The 25931-nt window shown below is 36.5% G+C and overlaps 1 protein-coding gene across 1 annotated transcript in view; it reads left to right on the top strand.

Annotated features, from left to right (window-relative positions):
* The window catches only part of LOC135088071 (dual specificity tyrosine-phosphorylation-regulated kinase 2), a 106027-nt gene extending 80400 nt beyond the window's left edge, over positions 1-25627 (top strand). The window contains exons 5-10 of the mRNA XM_063982955.1: positions 519-691; positions 2868-3006; positions 3418-3589; positions 4920-5063; positions 6244-6373; positions 25438-25627. Of these exons, the coding sequence (XP_063839025.1) occupies positions 519-691; positions 2868-3006; positions 3418-3589; positions 4920-5063; positions 6244-6373; positions 25438-25627 (948 nt within the window). The remainder of the gene's footprint in view (positions 1-518; positions 692-2867; positions 3007-3417; positions 3590-4919; positions 5064-6243; positions 6374-25437) is intronic.
* Positions 25628-25931: the final 304 nt, after the last annotated feature.

The raw sequence follows: 25931 nt of genomic DNA, 5'->3' as shown, positions 1-25931 counted from the left end.
AATATGCTTTTAAATTAATAAAAATAGATATTTCGAACTACTTGAATAGCGTGACTAAAGCTTCAACCACACCAACGCGTGCAGATCGCCATCGCCGACGCGATCAAAGGCCAATGACAGGTCGCGTGAACTGTCATAGGTCGAACGACCTGTCATTTTCCATTGACCGCGCCGGCGATGGCGTTCTGTACGTGTTGGTGTGGCTGAAGCTTATGAACCTAGTCATATTGGGATTACACCAAAAATATTGACTTCTCAGTTCACTTAGGTTTTTTAGTTTTTTTTAACGAATTATAATGTAAACTTCACTTGAAGTATCAAGGTAGGTAGGTACATGGAGATTTCACGAAGAATTCAATCTCAATGCCTTATCTATGATATTTGATGATTATTTAAAGACCTGTAGGTTTTTTTTTTTTCATTTATTTAACAAGTAAAAAGACAAGTACATTGCGACAATTACATTAGGATAGCTTTGAAAAACCACTAGGATTTGATATAATCGTCGTCGTTCGCAGGTGGCCATCAAAATAATCAGGAACAAGAAGCGGTTCCACCACCAGGCGCTGGTGGAAGTTCGGGTCCTGGACCACCTGCGGCTGAAGGACAAGGACCAGTCGCACAACGTCATCCACATGCTCGACTACTTCTACTTCAGGAACCATCTGTGCATCAGCTTCGAGCTCATGAGGTGGGTCTCTTTAGTCACCATGCTGTTATGGTTTCAGCGAAGTGATTTTGAGATAATACTTATCTTTGTTGCAAAATCGTCACTGTTACTATTTAGTAGTATTAGAGGCCGGTAGATCTATTCTCATAAATAAAACACTGGATACTTAACTTTCACATTATATTGCCTTATTTTAAATACAATTCATCACTTAGCACAAAAGCGCGCGGAGTCGTCTCCATACATTGACATTACGTCAATGTCACTATGACAGCAGCTCATTGGCTATAACGATACCGCTATTTTAACGTTTTAGATTTTTCACAATTAACAGTAGTAACCTATTATAATAATAATAATACTTCGAGTAAAAATAAAGAAAACGTAACAATAATAATAATAAATAAATACACTTTATTGCACACCAAACAAATAACATTATAATTTCATGATTTGCTTAGATGTAATGTAATTTTTAGAAGATTCATGCCCGTTTTCACCATCAATCCCTGATTTTTAAGTGACCCCTATGGTAACAGATAACAGGAATTTTGTTTTCATAGGGGTCACATAAAAATTAGGGATTGACGGTGAAACGGGCATCAGTCGCACACACTTTTGGGACCAAATTCAAGAATATAACGAGCGAAGTTTATTACCATGTGTCGTCCTATTAGAAGTTGGTTAAGTGACGTGAGCTTTGCAAATAAAGTAAAGCAGAATGTTTTAGCTCGAGATGCGACTCTAAACGCCAAAAAAAACCAAAGCTGAACGTTCTCAAAAAGGGTTCTTCTTTTGATTAAAATGTCCTCTGATTGCTTTGCCTTTTATAATAGTTTTAGGGTCGTTACCATTTAATTACCTTTTAAAAGCTCTTTGAAGTCTTAGATAGGTTTACAAAGCTAATATCATTCACCAGATGGCAATAAAGAGACTAAATTAATGGAATTTACTTAATTAATATTGACCCGTTAGTCGTTACTAAGCTAATGAAATAAGTTCTGCTGAAAACAAAAAAAGATTTGATTACAAGTGAAGGTAAAAAGCGTTAAAAAGATTTTTAGTGACAAAAATCATTGAACCCATATTTTTTAATTTTAAAAATTGTTTTATAAAGTCTCCTGTTAATCAATAAAGAGTTTTGCTTTTAATCTAGCTAGATGATAAACTAGCGTGACGAGTGACAAGGTTTGTTCTACTGGCTAATGCAATAGGTATGCATAATCCTGCAGATAAAAATGCATTTTGAAACGGACGCGCTAGAAAATACTGCTGATTCACAACGTTTAATTAAAAATCAATTTAAAATATTAAAGAATTTAATTCAAAAATTTGTGTCGATATAATTTTATAGTACAGTCAGCGTCAAATAGTTCTTGACACCCAAAGTTGCCAAAAAGTTCGTTACTTTTACAATTGGAATAAGGTCAATTTTTTGGTCACTTTGGGTGTCACGTACCTACCTAAGTTAAACGTGTCTTCGTCTTTAATTAAACGTGTATCTATTTTGAGTAATGTCACTGACCTTCTGTTTAAATCAAAGATATTTGCGAACATAATTAAGAAATGTTAACGATATTTCTAAAAAGCTTTCCAACTCAATAATAATTCTGGGATGATTTATTGAAATTCGCGAACGAATTTCTGCTTGATAACAAATTCACTTACTCATCGACAAAGATGGCTTTTAAGCTGTAACAAAGAAAATTGATGAAATCACATTTTTCTCTTTCGTTTTTTGATTCAATGTCGCTTTAGTTATTAAGACCTTTGTTTATAATGTTTTGTCTTCGTTCGTTAGTTACATTCAGCTAAATAACGTCCACTGCTGGACAAAGGTTTATTATTGGAACAATGTTTAATGTATCTCAAACAACCTTTGATCTTATAAAATCGACTGCCTCATGTAGACTCTTTTCTTTTGCTTACCAGATAGCTACTTCTTCTCGTGTCGACAACAAACAGTGTAGTGTGTCAGCCCAAACCTCTGCTACAAGAGTGGCGTTATCAGTAGCATTCATTAAATCTTCCTGCGTGCTGTTGTTTGGGTACGCAGGGCACGACATCATTTGTGCTTCATCGACTGAAATCACAAGCACACTTGCACTTCAAGTTTGAACCATCTGTTGTCCACAAGCCAACGTCGTTTCATCAATGAAGATAGAGTTATTCTAAAATAATGTTTGTTCTTTTCCAGTATCAACTTATATGAGCTGATCAAAAAGAACAACTACCAGGGTTTCAGCTTGAGCCTGATCAGGCGGTTCGCCAGCTCGCTGCTGCGGTGCCTCAGGCTCCTGGAGGCAGAGAACATCATACACTGCGATTTGAAACCTGTAAGTATGTTTACTTTACAAAATGATGTTCTGGCCATATCCATATCATGGCCAAGAGTCATCAGCAACCCTTAACCCATCAAACCCCAAGCGATCGCTTGACTTGAATGTGTCTCGATTCGCAGGGCTTGAAGGGCTAAAAGGTATAAAAAATTAAATAAATAACACTCTATCCAAGTAATTGTGCTTTAACAACAATTTTGCCTATGTAAATAATGGATTTGATTTGAATATGGACCGTGAAGTTTCAACGCCTTTTGTGTGAAAGTTTAAAATTACAAAGATACATTTTGTGTAGGTAACATAATATTATTGGTATTAAACAAACATTTTTTCATTCTTTCTAAAGAGTTCATTAGAAATTCCTATCTTGCCCAGGTATTAATGTTGACCGAATATTGTTCCTTGCAGGAGAACATTCTCCTCAAAGCGCGAGGCAGTTCATCCATCAAAGTGATAGACTTCGGCAGCTCGTGCTACACACACGCGCGGGTGTACACCTACATCCAGTCCAGGTTCTACAGGAGCCCCGAGGTCATCCTCGGCCTGCAGTACGGGACGCCTATAGATATGTGGAGTATGGGTAAGTATTAATTAATACCTTTTTGAGAGAACTTAAACTTCCTCGTTGTGGATTAAAAAAAAAGTTTTTCAGAGCGCTTGACTCAGGATGTACTTGAACACACGGCTTTTCGCTTGCTAACTGACTACTTTATGACCGTCACAAATATTGTCTTTATCACCAGTTTTATGTATCAGAACAAGACATACACCCCGATAATGTTCAATGAGAAATAAATGTGTGCTTAGTAATTTTGAAACTCATAAATTAATGATTCTGATAAAATCAATTGAAAATGCTCCTAAATCGCAGAGAAATTATAAAGAACAGCTACTTGATCGTGTATATTTCACAAAACACCCAAACCAGTTGTTTATGCGAAAATGTAACTTAAAGTTAATGCCCATTCTCGGGTTAGATTTAACGATTAACCACCGCGTTTACGCAAAAATGCTGCACCTGCAAAAATGTCGTCTACTAAAAATGTGATCCAGGCCGGCCCGTTCAGAAATGCGCTCGTCAAATATTGCGTAAAAACGAGTTAGTTTTATGAGTGCCGATGCCACTGCGCATCTGCGCGGGTCACCTTTCTCCTTAGCTTTCTACGGGTTTCGTAACCTGGGACCAGACGCATTACCAGCTTCCACATAATCGGTCAATTCTCACCATTGACACACACCGTCTCTGTCTGTTGATATGTGATGAAAAGAGAGGTGGATGTTTCCAAAATTGTACTGGTATTTTGGCAATTAACTCCGTGGCTTTTGTGGCCATAAAATCAAGTGTGCTTGTAAAATTTTGCAAGTTTCGGTGAGGTCATTTAATTAAATTGATTGCCAGTCATGGGAAATGTTCACAAAAACACGATACAAAATAGTGCTTATAAAAATAGTACCACAATTAAAGAGTATTACGTAGGTTTCTGTATAATTATTTCAAATTCAAATTAAGTTAATTGAAGAATTTATTACTATTGCCCACACTATTAATACATATTACTTTTACATCAACGGCAACTAATTTTTAATTATTAGTTACATCAGCAATGGTGTGATGGTGAAACCTTCCTTCACTATTTGAATGAGTAATTATTAGTTTAAGAAATTACGAAGATTTCGAAAATTTTAATACACATCTTCAAAGTTACTTAACGGTCATCATGACTTATTTAGCAGCACCTACTTACTAATTTTACCTTTCGAAACCTCTACTATAATGAACCATATGCAAACAATTATCTAATCCCATCTCTATACAAAAGAACCTACCTACTTACGTATAAAATTAACCGTGATTTTTAAAGCAATGTTATTGTGATACATTTTTATTATACTTATAATTCTGGTCCCAGGATGCATCCTTGCGGAGCTCCACACGGGATATCCGCTGTTCCCGGGCGAAAACGAGGCAGAACAGCTGGCCTGCATCATGGAGCTGCTGGGCCCGCCTCCACCAGACCTGCTCCTCCACGCCACTAGGAAAAGGCTGTTCTTTGGTAAGAAATACCGAAACACACTATCATTAGCTTAAGTGTAATCCAACAACGTGTCTTTAGAATAAACAAAATAAAAGCAGTTAAACGATAAATCGATAACATCAGTTCAGGGTTTTAACAGTTTTAATGTCGGCTCATAAGCTTTTTAATGATCTAATCATTAACACTGACGCTGGTAAAGACTGACTGTGATCAATTGCCTCAATTACTTTTACTACGGCAATTTAGCTTCTATGTAGAGGGAAGTGGGCAAATTAAGCTGTTAGTGTAATACATCATTGAAAATTGCCTTCAAGCTTAAATGCCATAAAAACTAGTTGAATCAACGGGATGAAATTGGGTCTTGTTGATTACATCAAAGATTGTAACGTATTAGATCAAACAATGGCAGCCGGCGACCATACGCAACGTGATTGATGTTGAAACATCAACAGCATAAATTTTAATGACAGATGATTAACGTGTACAAGTGAAGTTTCGTAACTCGATGATACTCGGTTTTTAATTCTGTCGAGGTAATTGTTATTTAACGCAGCATCTTGAGCCTATAGACATGAATTTTACAAAAAAAGAATGTTGTCAAAATAACTTTGTTAATAAGACTTCTACTACTATTCTGTGGTACGGGACTATTCCCTCCTCTCGTTCCCACCACTGCAACTCCTGTATAGCCAGGATCTACAGCTTGACCGCCACAAAAACCCAACCAATGAAGGTCAAGTTTGTACCGGGGGAAAGTTAAACTGTCATTGAACCCGCAACGAAATTAATCAGAAGAACATAGGAGGAGTTCGAAATTAAGGTTCGACTTCCCTCCATTGCAAAGCGAATGACAGGTGACAAACAAAGGTTTAAAACCTTTAAGAAAAGATTATGCACCACGGACAATAAATATCAATTAAGGGGGCCTAATGAGCAATTAGCAACTACCTGCCAATAATATTTTTCACAAAATCGCTTAAAAGCAAGCACCACATTATGTGGTACCTACTACTACTAAACTAACTAGCTAGTGCTTTCCTTTCATTCAAAGGACTCTACAGCTGGATAAAGGCATCTCCCAAATATTTCCATAACGATCGGTACTGTGCTGTCCAAAATAGTAATAATCAAAAAAATCTAATTCTTATCAGTAAGCCCTTTTCAGCACATTACAGTGATGAAATATTATTTTATTTAGATTCAAAAGGCTCACCACGCAGCGTGACGAACTCCAAGGGCCGCAAACGGCGACCAGGTTCAAGGACGCTGTCCACGGCGGTGAGGACTGACGACCCGGCCTTCCTGCACTTCCTGCACAGATGTCTTGAGTGAGTACCTTGAATTACTTCAGTGTTTATTTATTAGATCAGTGGTTCTTAACCGGTGGTCCGCGGACCACTGGTGGTCCCTGGAGGCATTCCAAGTGGTCCACGAAGACATCGTAATAAACAAGTGATGTGACGTAATGAGTCGAGTCAACATAACGCAAACGGCGCACAGTGGGCGAGAAATCGACCTCCCCTTTCATAGGATTTTGAAAAAAAAAAGTAGTCCCTGACAAGACAGAAATTTGGTAAAATGGTCCCTCGGGACTTAAAGGTTAAGAACCAGAGTTTTACATTCCAGGGTTGTATCATCGACCCGATTAAAACCAAGAGAAATGCTGCTTGTTTACAGCAGTGCAGTAATTTAGATATACCTAAATTAAGCGACATGATTTTTTATAATAAAATATGGAAATATTTTGTAAAACGTGACCGCAGTATGTTACAAATGGATACTTTATGTTAATCAAAACTTAATTTAATCTTCACCTATCCATGTCATTAATTCAGTCAGTTTAATAAAAAATATGTTTTTTTGTAAGCTATGAAGTTTTCAATCTAATAATTTTGTCAGACGTTGACCCTTTTCATTGAAACGTGTTGTAATCCTTGAGACAAAGTTTTCTTCATTTTCTACTAATCACAAATGGAAAGGCCTACTCCATTGATTTGTAACTAACCTCATTGCCGTCTCACTGACCGTTGCATAATTGGCGATTCTTCAATAAACGCCGAACGCGGAAACCTCTCGAGCCTACATAAGCCTACACGGGTCGCTGATGTTACGGTGAGCGATGATGACTTAGATTACAGCCAAAATAAAAGAGACAGCTCATAAACATAACCCTTCTTCTGGCGCAGTCGGATAATAACACGAATTTTAATTACTTATTTCAAAATTAGTAGACTCGTAGAAAATTAAAATCTGCTGCATTTTTTTAAAGAGTTGAAACTTAGTTGGCTCCTACTCACTCCACTCCTAAAAGGTGTCAAAAGAAACCCCAGTTTATGTTTTGGATATATGAAGAAAATTAAGTCGGTCGTGTCGTCATACTCGTTTTCTTCATTACTACGACCTTCTGATATGAAGAAAGTCCTTCATAGATTTCCCAAACCGTTTCCAAGTCTTCCTTTCCTTAAGGTGGTTGTACAAAGAGCCCAGTGATGGGTAGGCTTACTTCTCATATGGATTTGAGTGTCTGATCTATTTGCGCTGTTCATAATTATGCAACTTATGTGTGTTCGTGCATTCATTACGGTTTCGGTTCACCGGCCAATACGCGACTAGGGCATCCGTGATTAGACGCGTCTTTTGAGCAATCCACTCGATTCGTACTTACGCGGTTATACCGATTCGTACTTACACGGTTATACGGATTCGTACTTGGTTAATACACTCGTGCGCAGGTCGAAGGGTTTGGTAACGGCCTGGAAAGTTTACGGTGTAAATGGCTGTACGGTTTATTACACGGCGATTACGTTTGTGTGGTAACGTTTATTTTATGTAGGTGCATAATGCAGATACAAAATTACCATATTAGCTTAGTATGAATACAATATTTTCCATGTTATTCTGCACTGGTTAAATATTTAGTACTAATTGTGTTTTTTCTATTATTAAGCCGCCTAATAAATTAATAAATTGCAAGAAATTAAGTTCTTGTGCATTTAAATCTATGTCTAGGCATTATTTCAGTGAGTTATTGGTAAAGAATAATAATTATACTGTACCTTGTTTTTGTGTAATTCAAATGTATGTTGTGTATAATGTATTTTCTAGCCAACACATCGCATGCATTAAAATTAAATAAATTACCATACATCGGAAGAGAACATGGTATGCTATGCTAATCGATAAATTCACTAAACTTCATTGTAGAGTACATTAAACATAAATACAGAGCTATAAACCGTGTGATATCATGTTTTCTAATTTATATAACTTATTATGTTGGTAGAAAGTATAGTAACTGGTTCTGAGGCTGTGAATGCCAAATATTTTAATACTGTGATTCATGGCCGAGTCAATGGCTCTTATGCAAAATTGATGGTTACGCAACATTTGTTACGGATCACAAAGAATATGGGGTCTTAAGAGCGTTGTCACATTTTTCATGCAGAAATCGAGAATTTGGCAGATTTCGAAATGATTTTAGTCATATAATTTGTTGTTATAGCTTCTTTTGACTTATATCATCGTAATTATCATACGTTTTTACGGAATGTCTATTGACAAAATCTCGTTCAAATTGGATTTTTGCCTACGAAAACAGCGAATTTCGAAAGCCCGATTTCCAGGTAACTCGCGAAGGCACAACTTTGAACTAATATTATAACAAATTTATTTCTAAGTAAGAAGATAGAATGTATTCATTAGAATAAGCATACCCTGAAGAAGAAAGTGTATTGAGAAAATTTTGATGTTTAATTCATTAAAATGCATTTTTATCATGTCTAAGATAGTCAAAATTCGAGAAAATTACTGCAAGAAAACAGGTCACATCTCATAATCTAAAAGTCATTTGGCAACATAAACTACTTTATACTTAAGAAGAAACATAGTACTATTATTGTGTGAAAAAGAAAAAATATCTATCTTCAATCTTCAAATGAAAAATTAATTTGAAAATACTATAAAATCGGGTGCATCAAATGGCATAAATCAGTCGTGCTTTGGCACTCGTAGACGCCGGGTCTATGTCAGTTGACTGCCCACTGACGTATATGCGTCACGCGTGATTTTTTCGTAAATTGTAGTATGATTGAGTACTTTTGATCCGCAAGTATTTTTAATTTATTTGTTTAGGTAAATCGGACTTGTAATTTCTTTCTTTTCAAACTTTTTATTATTTTACTTACAGAATATGGGTAGAATAGACAAAAGATATTATTATGGTATCTGTTTGGTCAGGAAAAAATAAATGACTAATAAAAATTTTAACAGTGTGTCAAAAGTCAAAACATTAGTCTATGCTATTGTGTTTCTACCAACATAAAATATACTCTTCCTTACTAATAAAAGTTGAATAGCGTCTGTATGGTCATACAATGCTTCGTCATGTTTTTCCGAAAGTTCAATTACTGACGACTGAATGAAAGAAATTGGTGCGTAACTATTCATCTGATATTAAACGTTTAGTAATAAAGGGGTAGGTCAGGTAAATGGCAAATCCACCAGCGGTCGCTCGATGACACTTAGACAAATAGTTTTATAAAACGTCAACTAAGTTGGTTAGGTATTTGTATTGTAGATACTTATACAAATGAACGTATAAAATGAGTTCATTTTTAAAAGTATAGGTACAGGGTGGAAACGATAAGTGATTTCACTTGATTTTTAATTATACAAGATATCGAGAAACTGTTTACTGTTCCTGTAAGTGCTTCATGAGCTCTTTAAAACAATAATAATAAATAGGTCAAAGAATAAACTGGATCTATGCGAAAATTCAATGTTTCCGAATTTCATACTAAATGTATGCCGCCAGCCATATTATAAGTGTTAATTTTTTAAATTTAAATTGTTCATTGAGTAATATTATAATAATCAAACAACAAACTCGTAAATTGCATTCTTATTTAAATTATTTACGGAAAACATGATTTTAGGTTTAACTTGCTACAATATCATCAAGAGATACTAATTAATAAATACTAAATAAACAGATAAAGGGGACGGCATTAAGGCACTCAGAATTCCCAGAAACCATTGATTTCGTGTTTGTTTGTAACTGTATTAAATGTATGAAAGCTGGAAATATAGGTTTTTTGAATAGATTCAGTTCGTTCTTAAACATATTATTGATGCCGTTTGCTAGGTCTCATGAAGCACCTTTTTCAGTAAGTAATGATTTGTTCGACATCTTGTATACCTACTATAAGAAATATTCGAGTGAGATCACTTATCGATTATTTTCGTCATCCTTATTTGTATTAAATTTAATTAAAATACACTAAGGCTGAGTTAGGTGGTGCATACCTAACTTTGACCCTAACTGACAATAACCGGTGTTTTATGTTAGACAGATTTTTGACATCCAAAATTTTGATGTCAATGTTAAAGTAAGACGGTGCAACACGGCCAAACAAATGTATCGTAGACAGTACTTTTTATTTTCTTCATAAATCTTTCTTTTATTTGTAAAGCTATAATAATAATAATAATAATAATAATAATAATAATTTTATTTCAATATAAACCTTTTACAAAATCTTTGACAATGGAATCACCCTTTAGGCATAAGGTGTACGCCTGTGTTAGGTGATACCGCTCTTCCCTAGACAAATATAATGTAGGTAGGTATTTTGTATAGAAGTGTGTGTATGTATGTACGTATGTGTATGTTTATTTGTGTGTGTGGGTGTGTGTGTGTGTGTGTGTGTGTGTGCGTGTGTGTATATGTGTGTATATGTGCGTGTGTGCGTGAAGGATGTAAGTATGAATTTGAGTGTGTAATGGGTATATGTGTGTTTGTATGATGTGTAATGTGTATGACGATTTATAATGTATTTGCAATGACGAATTCCGTCTCTTCATAACTTAAGTTTTCAAGCCATTTCAAAATTATTTTTTTGCACTGATGGAACTGTTTGTCATATATATGTAGAATTTTATTTACTTTGTTATATAAAATAGCGGATCTGACTGTGTATTGTGTTTTATAGAACTGCGTTTTTGTTATTGGAACCTGAAAAACTAGATACTTTCTCCTTTTAGTGATGATGGAGGGATTATAGGATACTTCTTTGTGTTTCTTTAAAATTACATGAAGCAGATAAAGTTTCCTGACAGACAGGAGTCCAGTAATACGATAGAGATCAGCCGTCGGGAATCTTCTTTTTTTAAAATACATGACCTTTATTATGGCACGTTGCGCGCGTTCGACATCCAAAAACCTTGTTTTTGCTGCACCTCCCCATACCGGGATACAGTATGCCAGGACAGACTGAACCAAAGAGACATATATTTCATTTAATAAGTTTTTCGAGTCTACTTCTTTTTTTACCGGCACGACGTGTCTCAGTACTCTAAAAATCCACATCAACTTCCTAACTCTAGCCATGACCTGTTCTAAATGGGGGTACCAGGACAAGTGTTGGTCAATCATTACACCCAGATATTTAGTTTGTTCCACTTTACTGATGGACGCGCAGCCACAGCTGTTCCAAGTTGTGGATTCATTGCATGCATGAGTTTTCAGATCAAATTCATCCTTCGGCTGCGTAGATTTGTTTAAACTGAAGCAGATGTAATTGGTTTTACTCGTGTTGAGGGTTAAGAGGTTATTCCTTAACCAGGCTGCCACAACAGCCAGTCCACTTTCTGCGTCAGCCCTAACACTATCCCAAGTTTTGCCAGTAAATATAATAGACGTGTCATCAGCATATGAAAAGATTGTAGCATTTGGAGTTCTCATATTGCACAAATCGTTTATATAGATCAGGAATAATGTAGGGCCTAGCACACTCCCCTGGGGAACACCGTATGTCACGCCCGCATCAGCACTAACAAAGTTTGCCAGCCTAACTCTTTGCTTCCTATCTGACAGATAACTCTTAAACAATTCAAGTGGGGTTCCCCTAATTCCCATCATTTCCAGCTTATGTACAAGAATGGGAACAGACACCGTATCAAAGGCTTTTTTTAGGTCTAAGAATACAGCCAGGCACTTATTTCCTCGGTCCAGATTTTGTGTTATGAGTGACGTCAGACTTCCAACCGCATCCTCCGTAGACATACCCTGTCTAAATCCAAATTGATACGGAGATAAGATATTAAATTTGTTCAGATATGAAATCAGTCTTTTGTTAAGCAATTTCTCTAAGATTTTAGACAAGGCCGGCAAAACGGAGATGGGTCTATAGTTGTTGACGTCATCTCTATCCCCATTCTTGTACACCGGTGTAATTATAGCTTGCTTGAAGGCATCTGGAAAGATGCCATCTACAAGCTATCTACAAGCTTTTATTTTCTTTGACATCTGGAGTTGTAAAATCTTGAAACTTAAAATTTACTTACTTCCCGTTTTCCCATTGAGCTGAAATTTTGCATGTCTACACAGGCATGCAAAATTTCGTTTCATTTCGCACTAAATAATTTAATTTACACGTGTTTTCATGCGATGGCCAAGTCAATATATTTAAGTAAAACGTTAATGATTTCCTGGACTGGACTTGGTATTACATGGATCTCACAAATTTTTACCGTAGAACAACTGAGTAGTGAGACTTGGTTTTTTGACAAGTATTGTTTTTGATGGGTTTGTATTACAGAACGCAAGTGTACCTAATGGGATAACTGTTTAAAAACACGATTAAATAAATTTTGCTCTATGGATAAAAATCTTAAAGTTAGTACTTCTGATTTTTTTGCATTATACGACCGTGGTTTATAATAATAAATTCTATAAAATCACAATGATATCAGTATTTGACTCTTTGATTTCCTGACGGTTTACGGTTTAAGAACTTTATTTCTCATAAGAATTAACAATAATTCACTTCCTGAGAAACATTTCAATTTAAATTATTTAAACATAATGAGTGTTTAAACTTGTTCCTGACTTGTTTAGATTTACAAAAACTAAATATTTATTATTAACTTTTAGATAATAATGTGAATGGCGCTTACGATGTTTAGTTACGAGCTCTTTGATGGACACAGGTCTTTCATACATTTCATTCTATTTATTTAACCTATCCATATTTATGTGCGGAAACGTCACAAAATCAGAATAAATTTTAATTTTTCCATCCCGCATCATAAAAACTAAAAAGTCAAAAGTAAAATTTAAATAGTAAATATTTTTCATAAACAAGCTTTTGATGCTGTAAAAAGAATAAAATAAAACATAAATTCTTTCAAACCCATCAACTTATTACTTTACTCAATTTAAAGATTAAAAACTTGTCGCGGGATTTACTAGTGTAAAAAATACATTAATTACGTAACTTGATTTTGCTAAAAGTCTGATCTGAGAAAAAATCAAATAGGTAAATTATACATTATTTCTTTATTATTATGTATGATGTACTGTCTTAGGTACGATGCAACTACGGATTAAGATCGTTTAGTCGACGCAGCGTTGAAATTGTACAGATAAATGCAGTTTGCGCACTCACTACGCGACGTCAAGCAATAAAAACCTAAAATTCGAACGCCAACTTTTGCTACAACGCTCTTAACATCTTTGCCGAGATCTGTGATTCAAAATGTTTTCAGCGTCGTATGTGAGTATTAATGAAGGTAAAAAGTTGGATGGAAGATAGGAAAAGAGGTCAATTTATTACACAATAATGTTACTCTTACATACATAGGACATACTAGTTCAGTAGTACTAGTCACTACTTTTTGATGAACGTCGGAAACCCAATAATTCCCTACGCTGTTGCGGATTTGAATCTGTTTGAATTTAAAATATTACATTATAAAAGACTATGTATATTGAAAAGAAAACTTTTACCACTTTTCATAATTTTAGCGAAGACATGGTGACTCGAATGCAAAACAGGCATGATCGCCTACTTAGTATAGTCGCTATAAAAGCTTAACTGACTCTTGTCTAAGTATTGTGTACTTAGAAATAACGTGTTTATTCTCTGGAAAAAAGATCCGATTCTGAAAATTGTTTCTCTTGAAGATAACCAGTTCCACGAAAAATTAACGAAATTACTTTTGTTCCGAGAAAATGTACCAAAAAACATTGTGATGCTCCGAACTAAGATTTTAAGCTCATTGCATAAATCACTAAATAGTACGAAACTCAAGCAAACTCTAATTTATAAATGCGAAAGGTAATTTTGACGTCTTAACTGCTGAAACATCAAATGTTCAAGATGAATTGGATATTGAGAGGAGTAATTAAGTAGACTATATAACATTTTGTCGCAAAAATATTGAAGAATTAAAACTTGAAGTTTGTGAAAATGGGTGACGCACGATATATGAGCAAAGCAGCAAACAGAAGCTTGTATGTAATTGACAAATACCTAATATACATAACTTTAATTTGTTCAAACAACAAACATGTAAATTCATTCATATTGTCTGCAACCGGCGAACGACCTCCAGCCATCGGCATCGGCGGCGCGTCAAAATACTTTCTAGTGAGTTCACACCTTTTTGCCAAACGTCACGTAAGGCCGCAGCCATAGAAACGCTTTTTGATAGAGCGTTTTACAGGATTTTAACGTTTATTATTATTCTGATCATCTGGTTAGCACCTATTTTTAATTATGCCGAACTTATTAACTTTAACATCGGCTCGGAAACACCTGACACAGTAAATTTTATGTAATGGACTATCTAATTTTAAATTAGAGCTCGTATGATTTTGAGTTACTCCTATAAACAGAATTTAGATGAATACAACAGAGATACAGAAATTGCTACTTCCCTATTTGTTTATTATTTCAGAAATATTAAGTTATTCATTAAGTTTCTAATTCAAGAGATTTTTCTTTTTTTCTTACAACCTCGCTTCCCGCTACCCCCTTCACCATACACAAGCTCCTCTCCAACATACGGAACGGGAAGGCTGTCGTGAGTCGTGAGTAAGTCCGAACCATCTGCGGTCGTGTCGTGTCGCCTCACAAACCAACTGCGGTCGTGTCGTGTCGTCACAGAACGCCTGTTGACACTTAGGCCCGCCATACACGGACAGCTCGAGCAGTTAGTCAGTGATCAACATACACGGACCGCTCTTGCAGTCAAGAGTCAACAGCTTGAAGCTGCCAGTGATAACTGCTCGAGCAGTTGGTATTAACTGCTCAACAAATCACAAGCGCGCGCGCTGTGGAATGAAGAAAGTGGGCGGAGGTAACTGCGCGAGAGCTGTCGACAGCTCGAGCAGTCAGTGTATGGCTGCTGGCGACTGCTTGACCGCACGATGAAAATTCACCGTGCTGTCGACCGCCCGAATAAGTTGCAACTGCTTAAGCGGTTCGTGTATGTGCGTCCATAGAACTCTGCAGTTCACTGTGCAGTTGCAGCTTGAAGCTGTCGACCCTGACTGCTTCAAGCGGTCCGTGTATTGCCTGCCTTAGTCTTACGTAACCTCCGATCGATGAATGAGCCTAGAGTTTAGACCATTGTCACCATTGTAGAGTCGTCAAAACATGTTTAACCGTGACGGCGGTAAAGGAGAAAGATTTATGTGGTCCATTGTTGCTGTATTTAAAATTTGAGTGGATGACAAGGATTTTTAAGGATTGCTTTTCAATAGTAGTTTTCTAGACAACCTCTACAAAAGATTTGAAAGATAGATCTTTTTCTGCATCATGGCAATTTCAACAAATCCAATCTTAGTTTAGCGACTGATCATAGATGAAAAGAAAAAAAGTCATTGGGGTTGTTAATGTAGAAAAGAAATATAAAAACTTGTAGAGTTAGGCTGAGTTGCACCACCTAACTTTAACGGTAACTATAACGATAACCGGTGCTTTTTGTATGGAATTTGACAGATTTTTGACGTTTGTTAAAGTCAAAGTAATGTGGTGCAATTCAGCCTTAGAATAGAATAGAATAATTGTTAATTTGCATAAAACATAGATAATTTTTTAGTTTTTTTTTTCTTTATAAGGACTATGTAGAGACTCCTTGGCATTCATTTTGAAGATAAATTAATTTATTCACTCCACTTTTATTAACTTTACTTACAGATCTAAATCCAGCTTCGTTTCCATTTTAAGCTTTTTTTTCATCCATCGACGTAAATCGAATTTTACTGTCCATTTTAGAAATCGCTTCTCATCATGTGTGTCACACTTAAAAACGCTTTAACGCTTTGAGTAGGTAAACGCTCAGCACCTCGTGACATTTCGCAAGTACGCCTTTTGCAAATAAAGATTTTCAGTTACATAAGCCATTAGATATTTAGTTTCCCATCGGATTTGTACGAGTAACGAGGAGAAGACGCACTATAATGTTGTTATGAAATGACCACATAGAATGGAAATCATTAATTTTTTTCTTATAAAGTAAAGTAAGGAAAACCATCCAAAACATTTTCATGTAAAAAGTATGGTTCGCACTGTGATAAAGATTTTTTTATCCACAACGAGGAAGCTCTTGGCCTGTATCTCGCCTGATGGTAAGTGACGATCAGGCCGAAAGGTGGAAGCGAGCTTCACCCAGAATCCTCAACCACGGAGGAACTGGCTATCTTACCTCTAACTGCCGGAACACAACAATGCTGTTAACACTGTTGTTATGGCGACAGACTTAGGTAAGATGGTGGTAGCTAGCCAGGCGGACTTAGAACAAGCCCTACCACCAACCGAGTTATTCAGTCACGTACAGCCAATTTACGAACTCTACACGCCCCAACCTACACCTTAGTTAGACAAAATAAATGGCATGATGACAGATCTCTCTATTTTACCAATCGTGCAAAAGTCGTGTTTTCGCAATTATGCGTTCTGCAAAGAAATATTTTCAGTTACATAAGCCATCTACGAGATGAAGTGTTCCCATCGGATTATGTAGTAACTAGTAACGAGTCGTTCGCCGTGTTACCTCGGGCGGTGCCATGGCTCAATATTATGGTATGTGGCTAGACATTCGCGAAATCAGACTTCGAGCTGTTAAAAATAGCAAACAACAAATGATGTCGTAAATAATATATACTCAATTGGCTATGGATCCAATTACTATGGCTGTTACTTATGTTTTCTTATAAGAGCTCCAAGAAGACAACCTCAAAATAATGTTTGTCTACTAACGCAGTCTCTTATTCTGAATAATTTCAGTGTTATGTAGGTTACTAAAAATGTTACTTTTAATGGGACTACTTTTATCTTGAAAGAATCTGGTAACAAAAAGCACGTTTCCCGTCAAATAAAAATGTTTATTTCCAAGAATTTAGCAAGCCCGGCCATGTTAAACCAAGTCCGATTGTACACTTACCCGCGACTATACGTGACCTTTCCGAGAGAGCGGCGAAAGTAAAGGGACGTGAACTTCGTACCGCGGAGGCATGCGGGACATAACGTGTCGCACTGACTATTAAATAAATGCCGTGAAGTACTTGAGGATAGTAAAAACTGGGCTTTTGTTGTTTGTATTTTGTTTGACGTAATCAAGTACGAGCCGTTTTGCTACCACCACATGAACTAAGGTGATTATTTATTTACTGTTCATTTCTTTTCTTTTATAAAATAGTTCTTGTAATTATAAAAGTTCAAGCCTCATATCTATGTTGCATAGTAGCGTCTCTAGTGATCTGATAAATTTTTGACATTACAAGCCGTATTATAATCTCCTTTTGGCAATATTTTACATGACAATATTTTAAGTGGGATTCATGTTTTTGAAACCCAAAATAAATAGACGAATTCAATATGTTCTCATCGGTCTATATTCAATTATCATCAACAAATACCTCTAAATTAACTATCTACCTACAGTAAAGCCGTTAATCTCTTCACGTGAAATTAATGTTTGTCTTCACGTGCCATTATTTTTCGTGCAGAACAAAATGCGGCTCCATCACGCAATCGTACAGAAAACTAAACGCACTGTACAGGAAGTCGGTTTTGCAAAGCATCCAAACGCAGAAGGCCTCGATACTATAATCACTATAATGAAGTGGCCCATTACGAAACCGAATCGTTTTCCCATAAACTCTAGCGCAAAAAATGCGCGTACGCATCCCATCTGTATAATGGAATAGGACTCAGTAGGTACAGTTATCTTTACCACTAACAGCGAAACTTAGCACACCATACAAGCTAAGATTATAATAGGTAATGTTTTATGTTTCCATATTCCACCAAAATTGTTAAAGATTTGGACTCTCCTGTGTGGTTCAATTCGCTAGTGAATCAATAACTGTAAAAACTTACACGAAAGGTGAAAAAGAACTGGAACTGTTAGGTATAGGGGAGACCTAGGAGAGTTGTGACAGAGGTGAGTTGTGACAAGGACGATTTCTCCTTACTTGATATAGTTAGGAAGCTGGTAAAAATGCTCGTTTGTCGCTTTTAAGACGCTCTTCTTGACTAAGTACCAGCGGGCGGCGCAAGAGACACGGTTACGTAAATATGACGTCTGTGTACAAAAAAATGCGAAAAGTAAGTTTTTCTTCAAAATTTTATTTCAATTTATATCATGTTTTAGTATATGTGCACTGTTGTGTTATTTTTTCTAAAGTTGTATGGTTATTCAGGTCTCAAAATGTAGCACTGATCTTTTGTGTGCGCATCGTGTTTAGAAAATAAAAAATATTATTCGAACCAAGCCGTCATTTTAAACACTTAGGAGAGTTGTGACAGCCTGTCACAACTCTCCTAGCTTACTTAATTTTTCTGATGGGCCATTTCCACGATGTTTTTAGATGTTTTTTTGTGTGTTAGTAGGTTCATAATTTGTATAATTGCATGCTGCTCCTTTTTTGATTCAGAATGCTTAATAACTATACATGAAAGCCATATAGAGGAACTGCTTGCTAAAGTCGAAATCTAGGACCTGGCTTATGAAGTGATTAGGTTAAAGTTTAAGATATGCTGCGACCTCTTACAATCTAAACTTGTCAAGATATTTTAAGAAGAAACAGGCTTATCAAGTAAACCCAGAAGGTCAATCTACGTCTATGGACCACCAATACCATTCACCAATATCAATACCACCGCGACTATTTCATTTTTACAGAAGAGGAAGAATATATATTAAGTGACATTATTAGCTAAAAAATATAATAAAAAAAATCCAGTGTCGTGGGAGAAAAATGAAAGCTGGAGAAAAATGTGGCTCATGTGTGTAACGACATCCTATAACTATTTTTTTTAGGTACCTACTAAAGGATGATAAAGTACTTTTTTGCTAAAAAATCATATTTGATTGAGTATTATGGTATTTTTATATCTAATAGATGAAATACAATGCTGTCACAAATCACCTCGGTACCTGTCACAACTTACCTCGGTGCTAGGAGAGTTGTGACAGAGGGAGTGGTCTAAGATTTTGGTGATTTTCTTAGAAACCCTAATACTTTAGTCAACTTTGGTGATTGTTTTGAAAACAGAAGGAACGGCGCTTCATTAATTTGTATGATTCATAGCTGTGGAATGTTTTTTGACCGAGATATGGCCCCTAAAGTAAAAATTGTCACAACTCTCCTAGGTCTCCCCTAACAGTTTATTTTTGTAATAAATCTCTAATAGTGTGTCTGATAGCAACCAAAACCCTCTCGAAAAACGAAGAACGTTTTAAGAGTTCACTAACTTATAGTCTCCCTCTATTTTTCAAATGCCTGCATCCACAGACCCTTATGACCCTTATGGCTGTACGTTCCTATAGAAGCCTTACCTCGAAGAATTACTTCTTCCTCACAGAACCATCTGCACAAACTTGCAATGTGCCTACCGCATCTGCAGTGAAAGGTTACCGCGCGGATGACGCAACGTGACGTAGATTGATCAACCGACAGATACGGCAGCGTAATGAAAGTTCGTTCTAAAAGATGCTATCTTATCACTTTGCTCGTCAAAAAGTTGTCTTTTTACAAATAAATGGCATTCCGCGAATGTTTCGTGAGAAGTTTTTATTTGATGTGCGATCTTTATGGATGTCTGGACCATTTTGTTGACGCTATTTTTGTTTGTTTGCTATAAAACCAAGTATTTTTCTAGCAACACGTGCACATAACTACAATCTCCAAATTTCTAGAATCTCTTTATAATTTCTTCATAATATCTGAAACTGTTCAAAGGCATTTCGTAATTAAAGTCAGAATATGGGCCCTATGTTGTCTTTGTGGGTTTTCCATGAGATGGAATATATATATGGATATGGATGGAATATATTTCTATGGAGGTATAAGTGCCACCAGTGGTCTAAATTGAACAAAATATTTTTGATTTAGTTTTTTATTTTTATTTTTGAGGTTTACAAACTCTTGACACTAGATTTGTGACCCCAGCTGTTGTAAAACATTTGAATTTTCAAAGAAAGAGGAATAATTGTAATTTATCTAAGTACTCTATGGTTGAGTCTGTATTTGCTTAGCTAATCCGCGACTGCATAATCGATGCGCAAGAGTGCAAGCCACTCCCACTGCGCTGGGATAACCACTACTGGCAGTAGCGCATACCGACCGACTGCTTCCTGAGCTAAAAAAAACTGTAACACTGGCAGCTTCAAAAAAACATCAATCAATTCGAATTATTTATTTATCAAAACAAATTGCCAGGTGTATTAGGTGCATCAAGTACTTTGAATATGAAAGCAGCTAGCTACCATGAACGAAGTAACATACAAAACTTAGCTCAACTTTGAAAGATAAAAGTGATCATTTACGAGGATTTATAAAAATTAAATCAATTTCTCATTATGTAAATTGGAGTTCAAAACTTGCACAAAAATAACTTCACAGCTAAGCTCACACACTATATTTAATTAATTTGTATACAGATTTCGAAAACATTGTCACTGGCACACATTCTAACAAAGTAACAATAAAATTAAAAGCCTAATTAAAACAAAACACGCACGAAACAATAGAAGCGATATCATGTTATCTAATCATCGTCATCTAATTAACAATTTAAAGTGAATTAACGTAGTACAAGCGACTCGATGGACAATCGAGTCGTGCTTGACATTTGGAGCCGGAACTGCTTTCGATTGTAGCAGACTATGTTCTAACCCCGGCTTCGTCTATGCGGACTATTTCCGTCTATTACAGAAACATCGTTATAAGCGGATTTTACAGAAAACAGCGTCGAATCTTGAAGCACTCTTTATTGCACCTTAAAGATTTTTTGCGACAAAATGTAGCGTGTCCTTGTGGTAATAACCTTCTCCAAAACCGAATCTTTACTTACTAATAAAGTGGTGAAATCATAACAGATATACAGACAGAGCTATTAAGATATTAGTAGTAGATAAGTTATGCAAAACGTGGTCACGTCTAGTGCGCTAGACAAGCGGAATGCATTTGTTTTAATTAGCAAACCAGTGATAATAGAGTTGTTTGGCCCGAGTGATACGAAAAACCGATGTGCATACAAAAGCCTGTAAAGTTTCGTATGCGAAATGGGTGTTCGATTTTGTTTTTTAAATTAGCTTATTCTGTCTTTAATGCAAGCCGCGTGTAAAGGTTGCGCATACAAATAAAGTCACTTATGTGAATGGGACGAAAGTTGTTTGTTTGTGGATATTATTTTGTTGATATTTTTCTGTTTCTATGTAAGAAATACAATTGGAAGTAAATTTTAACTTTTGAAACTATGCTAAAGCAAAAAAACCACACATTTACCCTTGTCCTGAGAAGACCTAGTTTTGTATGGTTAGGAAATTAAATCAATTAGGTATATCCTACTCATATTATAAATGCGAAAGTTTGGATGTCGGGATGTTTGGATGTTTGTTACTCTTTTACGCAAAAAGTACTGAAGGGATTTTGTTGAAAATTTTCAGGATTATTGTTTGTAACCCAGATTAACATATAGGCTATAATTTATGCCGATCTGTGACACGCAGGTGAAGCTGCGGGCAAAAGCTAGTCTAACATAGTTATTATGAGAGACTAGAAAAACAATTACTAGGTACAACTTTATATTTTGTAATTACTTACATACATAAATGGTTAGACATGGTGGTACATAAATGGCGATTATTATAGCATACCTATACAGGGTGGAAACGATAAGTGATCTCATTCGATTATTTCTAAACTATACAAGATATCCAAAAACTAATTACTGATCCTGAAAGTGCTTCACGAGCTCTATCTAATGGTAATAATAATAGGTTACAAAATAAACTGGATCTATCTGAAAATTCAATGTTTCCAGCTTCCATACATTTAGTACTACCACAGTCATGGCACTCATGTCTTGATAATATTATAGCAAGTAAAGCCTAAAACCAATGTTTTCCATGAATAATTTTAAATAAGAATGCAAGTTACGAGTTAATTTTAAGTGTTTATTATTTAAAATAAAAAAATTAACACTTCTAATATTGTGTGGCTGGCATAGTGGCATACATTTAGTATGGAGGATGAAAACATTGAATTTTCGGATGGATCCAGTTAACTCAGTAACCTATTACTGATATCGTTTGAAAGAGCTCGTGAAGCACTTTCAGGATCAGTAATATGTTTTTCGATATCTTGTATAGTTTAGAAATAATCGAGTGAGATCACTTATCGTTTCCACCCTGTATTTCCACTTACCACTCGGTCCAGAACAGTCTGTAGCAAAAGTGACAGCCCAGTCGCCTTGAGCTAGATTTAGGTACTTATCGGTCACCAAAGTTGACACCAGAGCTTGGAAGTTTTAGATCTGGCATAAAGAAAAGAAATGATAATGTTCTTTCTACGTAACACACCAATATTTCCTCCAAAGACTCTACTTGAACATAATTGATTTCAAGACTGAAACAATCACGAAAAGTTGAGACAGCAATCTTCAAAAAACTTCAAAAGTTCATAATAAGTTATTATTTCTGGTTGGTAATAATTGAAAAAAATAACACCGATTCTTTACAAATCTCTCGCGAACATTTCAAGTCATCCTACTGCGCCGGAGTCGGCATCGCGTGCTGCCAACTCGTATATTAAAAATATCATTAAATAGCCGCTAATGTGAAAGGCAAATGGAAACACAATGCACGTCTGGCACGGATAGTGTTTGCTTATTTTATTTATAGCGAAAGCCTGTGTGCGAGCGTGAAATGTTATTTCCGATGTATTAGTTTTGTTGCTTGCCAAAAGTGTCCGTCATCCTCATTTGATTCTACCAGTTGATATTAAAATCCTATCACCCTGGCATCATACAACCTGTCCTATTTAAGTATGTTTATCCATTATCTAGTGTCCATAGTACCATCTCTGCTTAGTTTGCGTGATCATAAAATTATTAAATCAGTTATATCACTCTTGACAGCTTTAAAATGCTTTTAATGGCAGCCGCCAGAATCTTTTAACTCTGTTTCAATTGTTTATAATATTAATTTGTCAGTAGGTGTGCTTTATTATTATTTTTTAATGTGTAATAAACGTTGTTTTGTCTATGGCATACGTGTAACACACGTCGTGAAAAACCAGAGCCCCGATTACGGTAACTTTTATTAACGTCTACAATCCAGACGCGTTTCTGATTCTGCGATACGATTGGTCAAAACAGCTGACGTACGCTGTTGAACGACCAATCGTATCGTAGAATCGAGAAGCGTGTCTGGATTGTAGACGTTAAAAGTTACCGTAATCGGGGCTCAGGCCCTAGCGCATTTATTATGGTGCCAAGGAAACTGCGCAAAAAGTGGACCTCATGTGGGCACGTTCACCGCTTTCGACTGCTAGGTACACTTCACTTAGGTTTTAGAGCCCACTTACATTAACATTAGGGTACAGAATAAATTCTACTTGAAAACAAAGAATAAGGTAAAGGAACAATGCAAGTTGCACGTTCAAATCCAAGAGTTGCAAGAGTCAGATTGAGTTTTAAAGATTAAGTAATGATGTATTTACAAACGTTTGTATTAACTAGTCGTCCTGTTTTAGATTGATGGTTTTAATAATGTAGCCATTAGTGAAACATTGTTGCAATCATTGAGACAGCAAAGCTAGTTATTTCAGTACATTTTATCGTAAATAGCTTGTAACAGTCGTAAAATTAGGTATATTGCTGCAAAATGCACTCTGTTTAAAGAAGTGTTTTGTGCATAAATCTATTGATAGCTCAATATTTCTGTTCTACATCGAAAACGTAACATTTCAATCATTAGAATGCTGCGCGGTGCTGGTAAACTCTAATGTTATTTATTGTGATATTACTGCGTTTGATGGCTTTATAAGCTACAGACGCTACAGTACAGTACTTTAAATTATGTTTTGGCCCCATTAAATACAGATATTTGCTGCAGATTGAATCGTATTTTACTCAACTGACAGTTTACACAATAAACTTAGTATGATATCATTTGCTAGATCATTGTTTGATTCACTGCGGGTCGAACACGTTTAATAAATTGATTTTATCTTGCTTTTAGACAACTTTAGACATTAACCATTTTATTAAATTGAAAGGTTACAAGTGCTACATGTTGTGTAAATGTTAGACTTTAACATGTCTTACAAGGCTCATATAATAATGTACTCGTAAGCAATAATAATTATTTACTACAGTATCGATACCTTCATCATAAGCATCATCATATCAGCCATAGGACGTCCACTGCTGAACATAGGCCTTCCCCAATGCTTTTCATATTGCCCGGTTGGTAGCGGCCTGCGTCCAGCGCTTTCCTGCTACCTTTATGATGTCGTCGGTTCACCTTGTGGTGGACGTCGATACCCTCGAGATGGCTTAATACTTGTAGTACTGTAAGGAAATTAATTATCTTCATAGGTAGGCACTTGTTTTTTTTTTGTTTTCGGGTGAAGCTCGCTTCCACCTTCGGCCTGATCATCACTTACCATCAGGTGAGATACAGGCCAAGAGCTTCCTCGTTGTGGATAAAAAAAATAACAATTTATTATTTTGTGCAGTGTGTTTGGGCTCTACTACATGTCCGTTCCCTGCAATATTGTATTTAATTTAGATCATAAGCTTTTATTGGCACCTGCATGTAAATGCCGGGTGTACCTTCACTATTATGATAATACCGTTCTAAAAGCTTCACAATAAGGCTCTATTATTATGTCTAGGCGATAAATCAGCACAGTTAGGCATATTAGGGACAAATACGAGAGCTTCCTACCCAACCGGTTTGGGCAAAGTGAGGAGTGTGGGCTCAGGCCCAGGTCATCAGGTCAGCCTGATGATATTCAGAGCTATTACTTCTTACTTTCACAGTTTGACAAGAACTGTTCCACCCATCACGGTTTTTACTGCCGATAAATAACTAAATAAAGCATTTATTTCTTTCTTGCACAATCCAATAATACAGTGAAACAGAAATTGATATGTACTATTTGAACAGGATAAGATTGTGAGAGAACTGGAGTCTGAACTAGGCGAGAAGCCTGTACTACAGAGCGCCAGTACTCTCCTATCTCGATAATGGCCGCGTAATATAGCGATAAGCAATATATCAAGCTAAAAGACTGCATTATTTTCAGATGGGACCCCAAACGGCGCATCACGCCCACCGAAGCGACACGCCACGAGTTCGTGACCGGCTGCGCGCTCGGCACAGCCCCCAGTGGGGTCCTGGCGTTGCCTCGCCTGGCGCCTCCGCGGCCCACGCGTGGGGCACTACTGCACTCGCAGTCGGCCGGCGACGTGGCCGCCATGTTGGGGCGCGCGTGACCTCGCGACTCCTGAGCCCGACTCGGCTCCGCCGGCCTGCTCTAGTGAGCCCGTCTGGTCCGCCTGTAGTCATTAGATACACAGCATAGCAACGGATCTGAACCACGGACATCTTCTGAGAAAGCATGTGAATTGACAAAGTTGATGCTCAACTAGCTTGCTTGTAGAACAGGCTATCGTACGTATTCTCAAACATTACTATGAGGTCTCACAGTGCGCATGAACGCACAGGGTGACACAGGAACCAGTCACAGAACTCTATTCAACGCTGTGTGTGCTACATTTAAGCAAGCATCGTTTGTGA

The sequence above is a fragment of the Ostrinia nubilalis genome, chromosome 3, assembly GCF_963855985.1.
Source record: "Ostrinia nubilalis chromosome 3, ilOstNubi1.1, whole genome shotgun sequence".
Lineage (NCBI taxonomy): Eukaryota > Metazoa > Arthropoda > Insecta > Lepidoptera > Crambidae > Ostrinia > Ostrinia nubilalis.
This window is presented reverse-complemented; position numbering and strand designations above follow the sequence as displayed.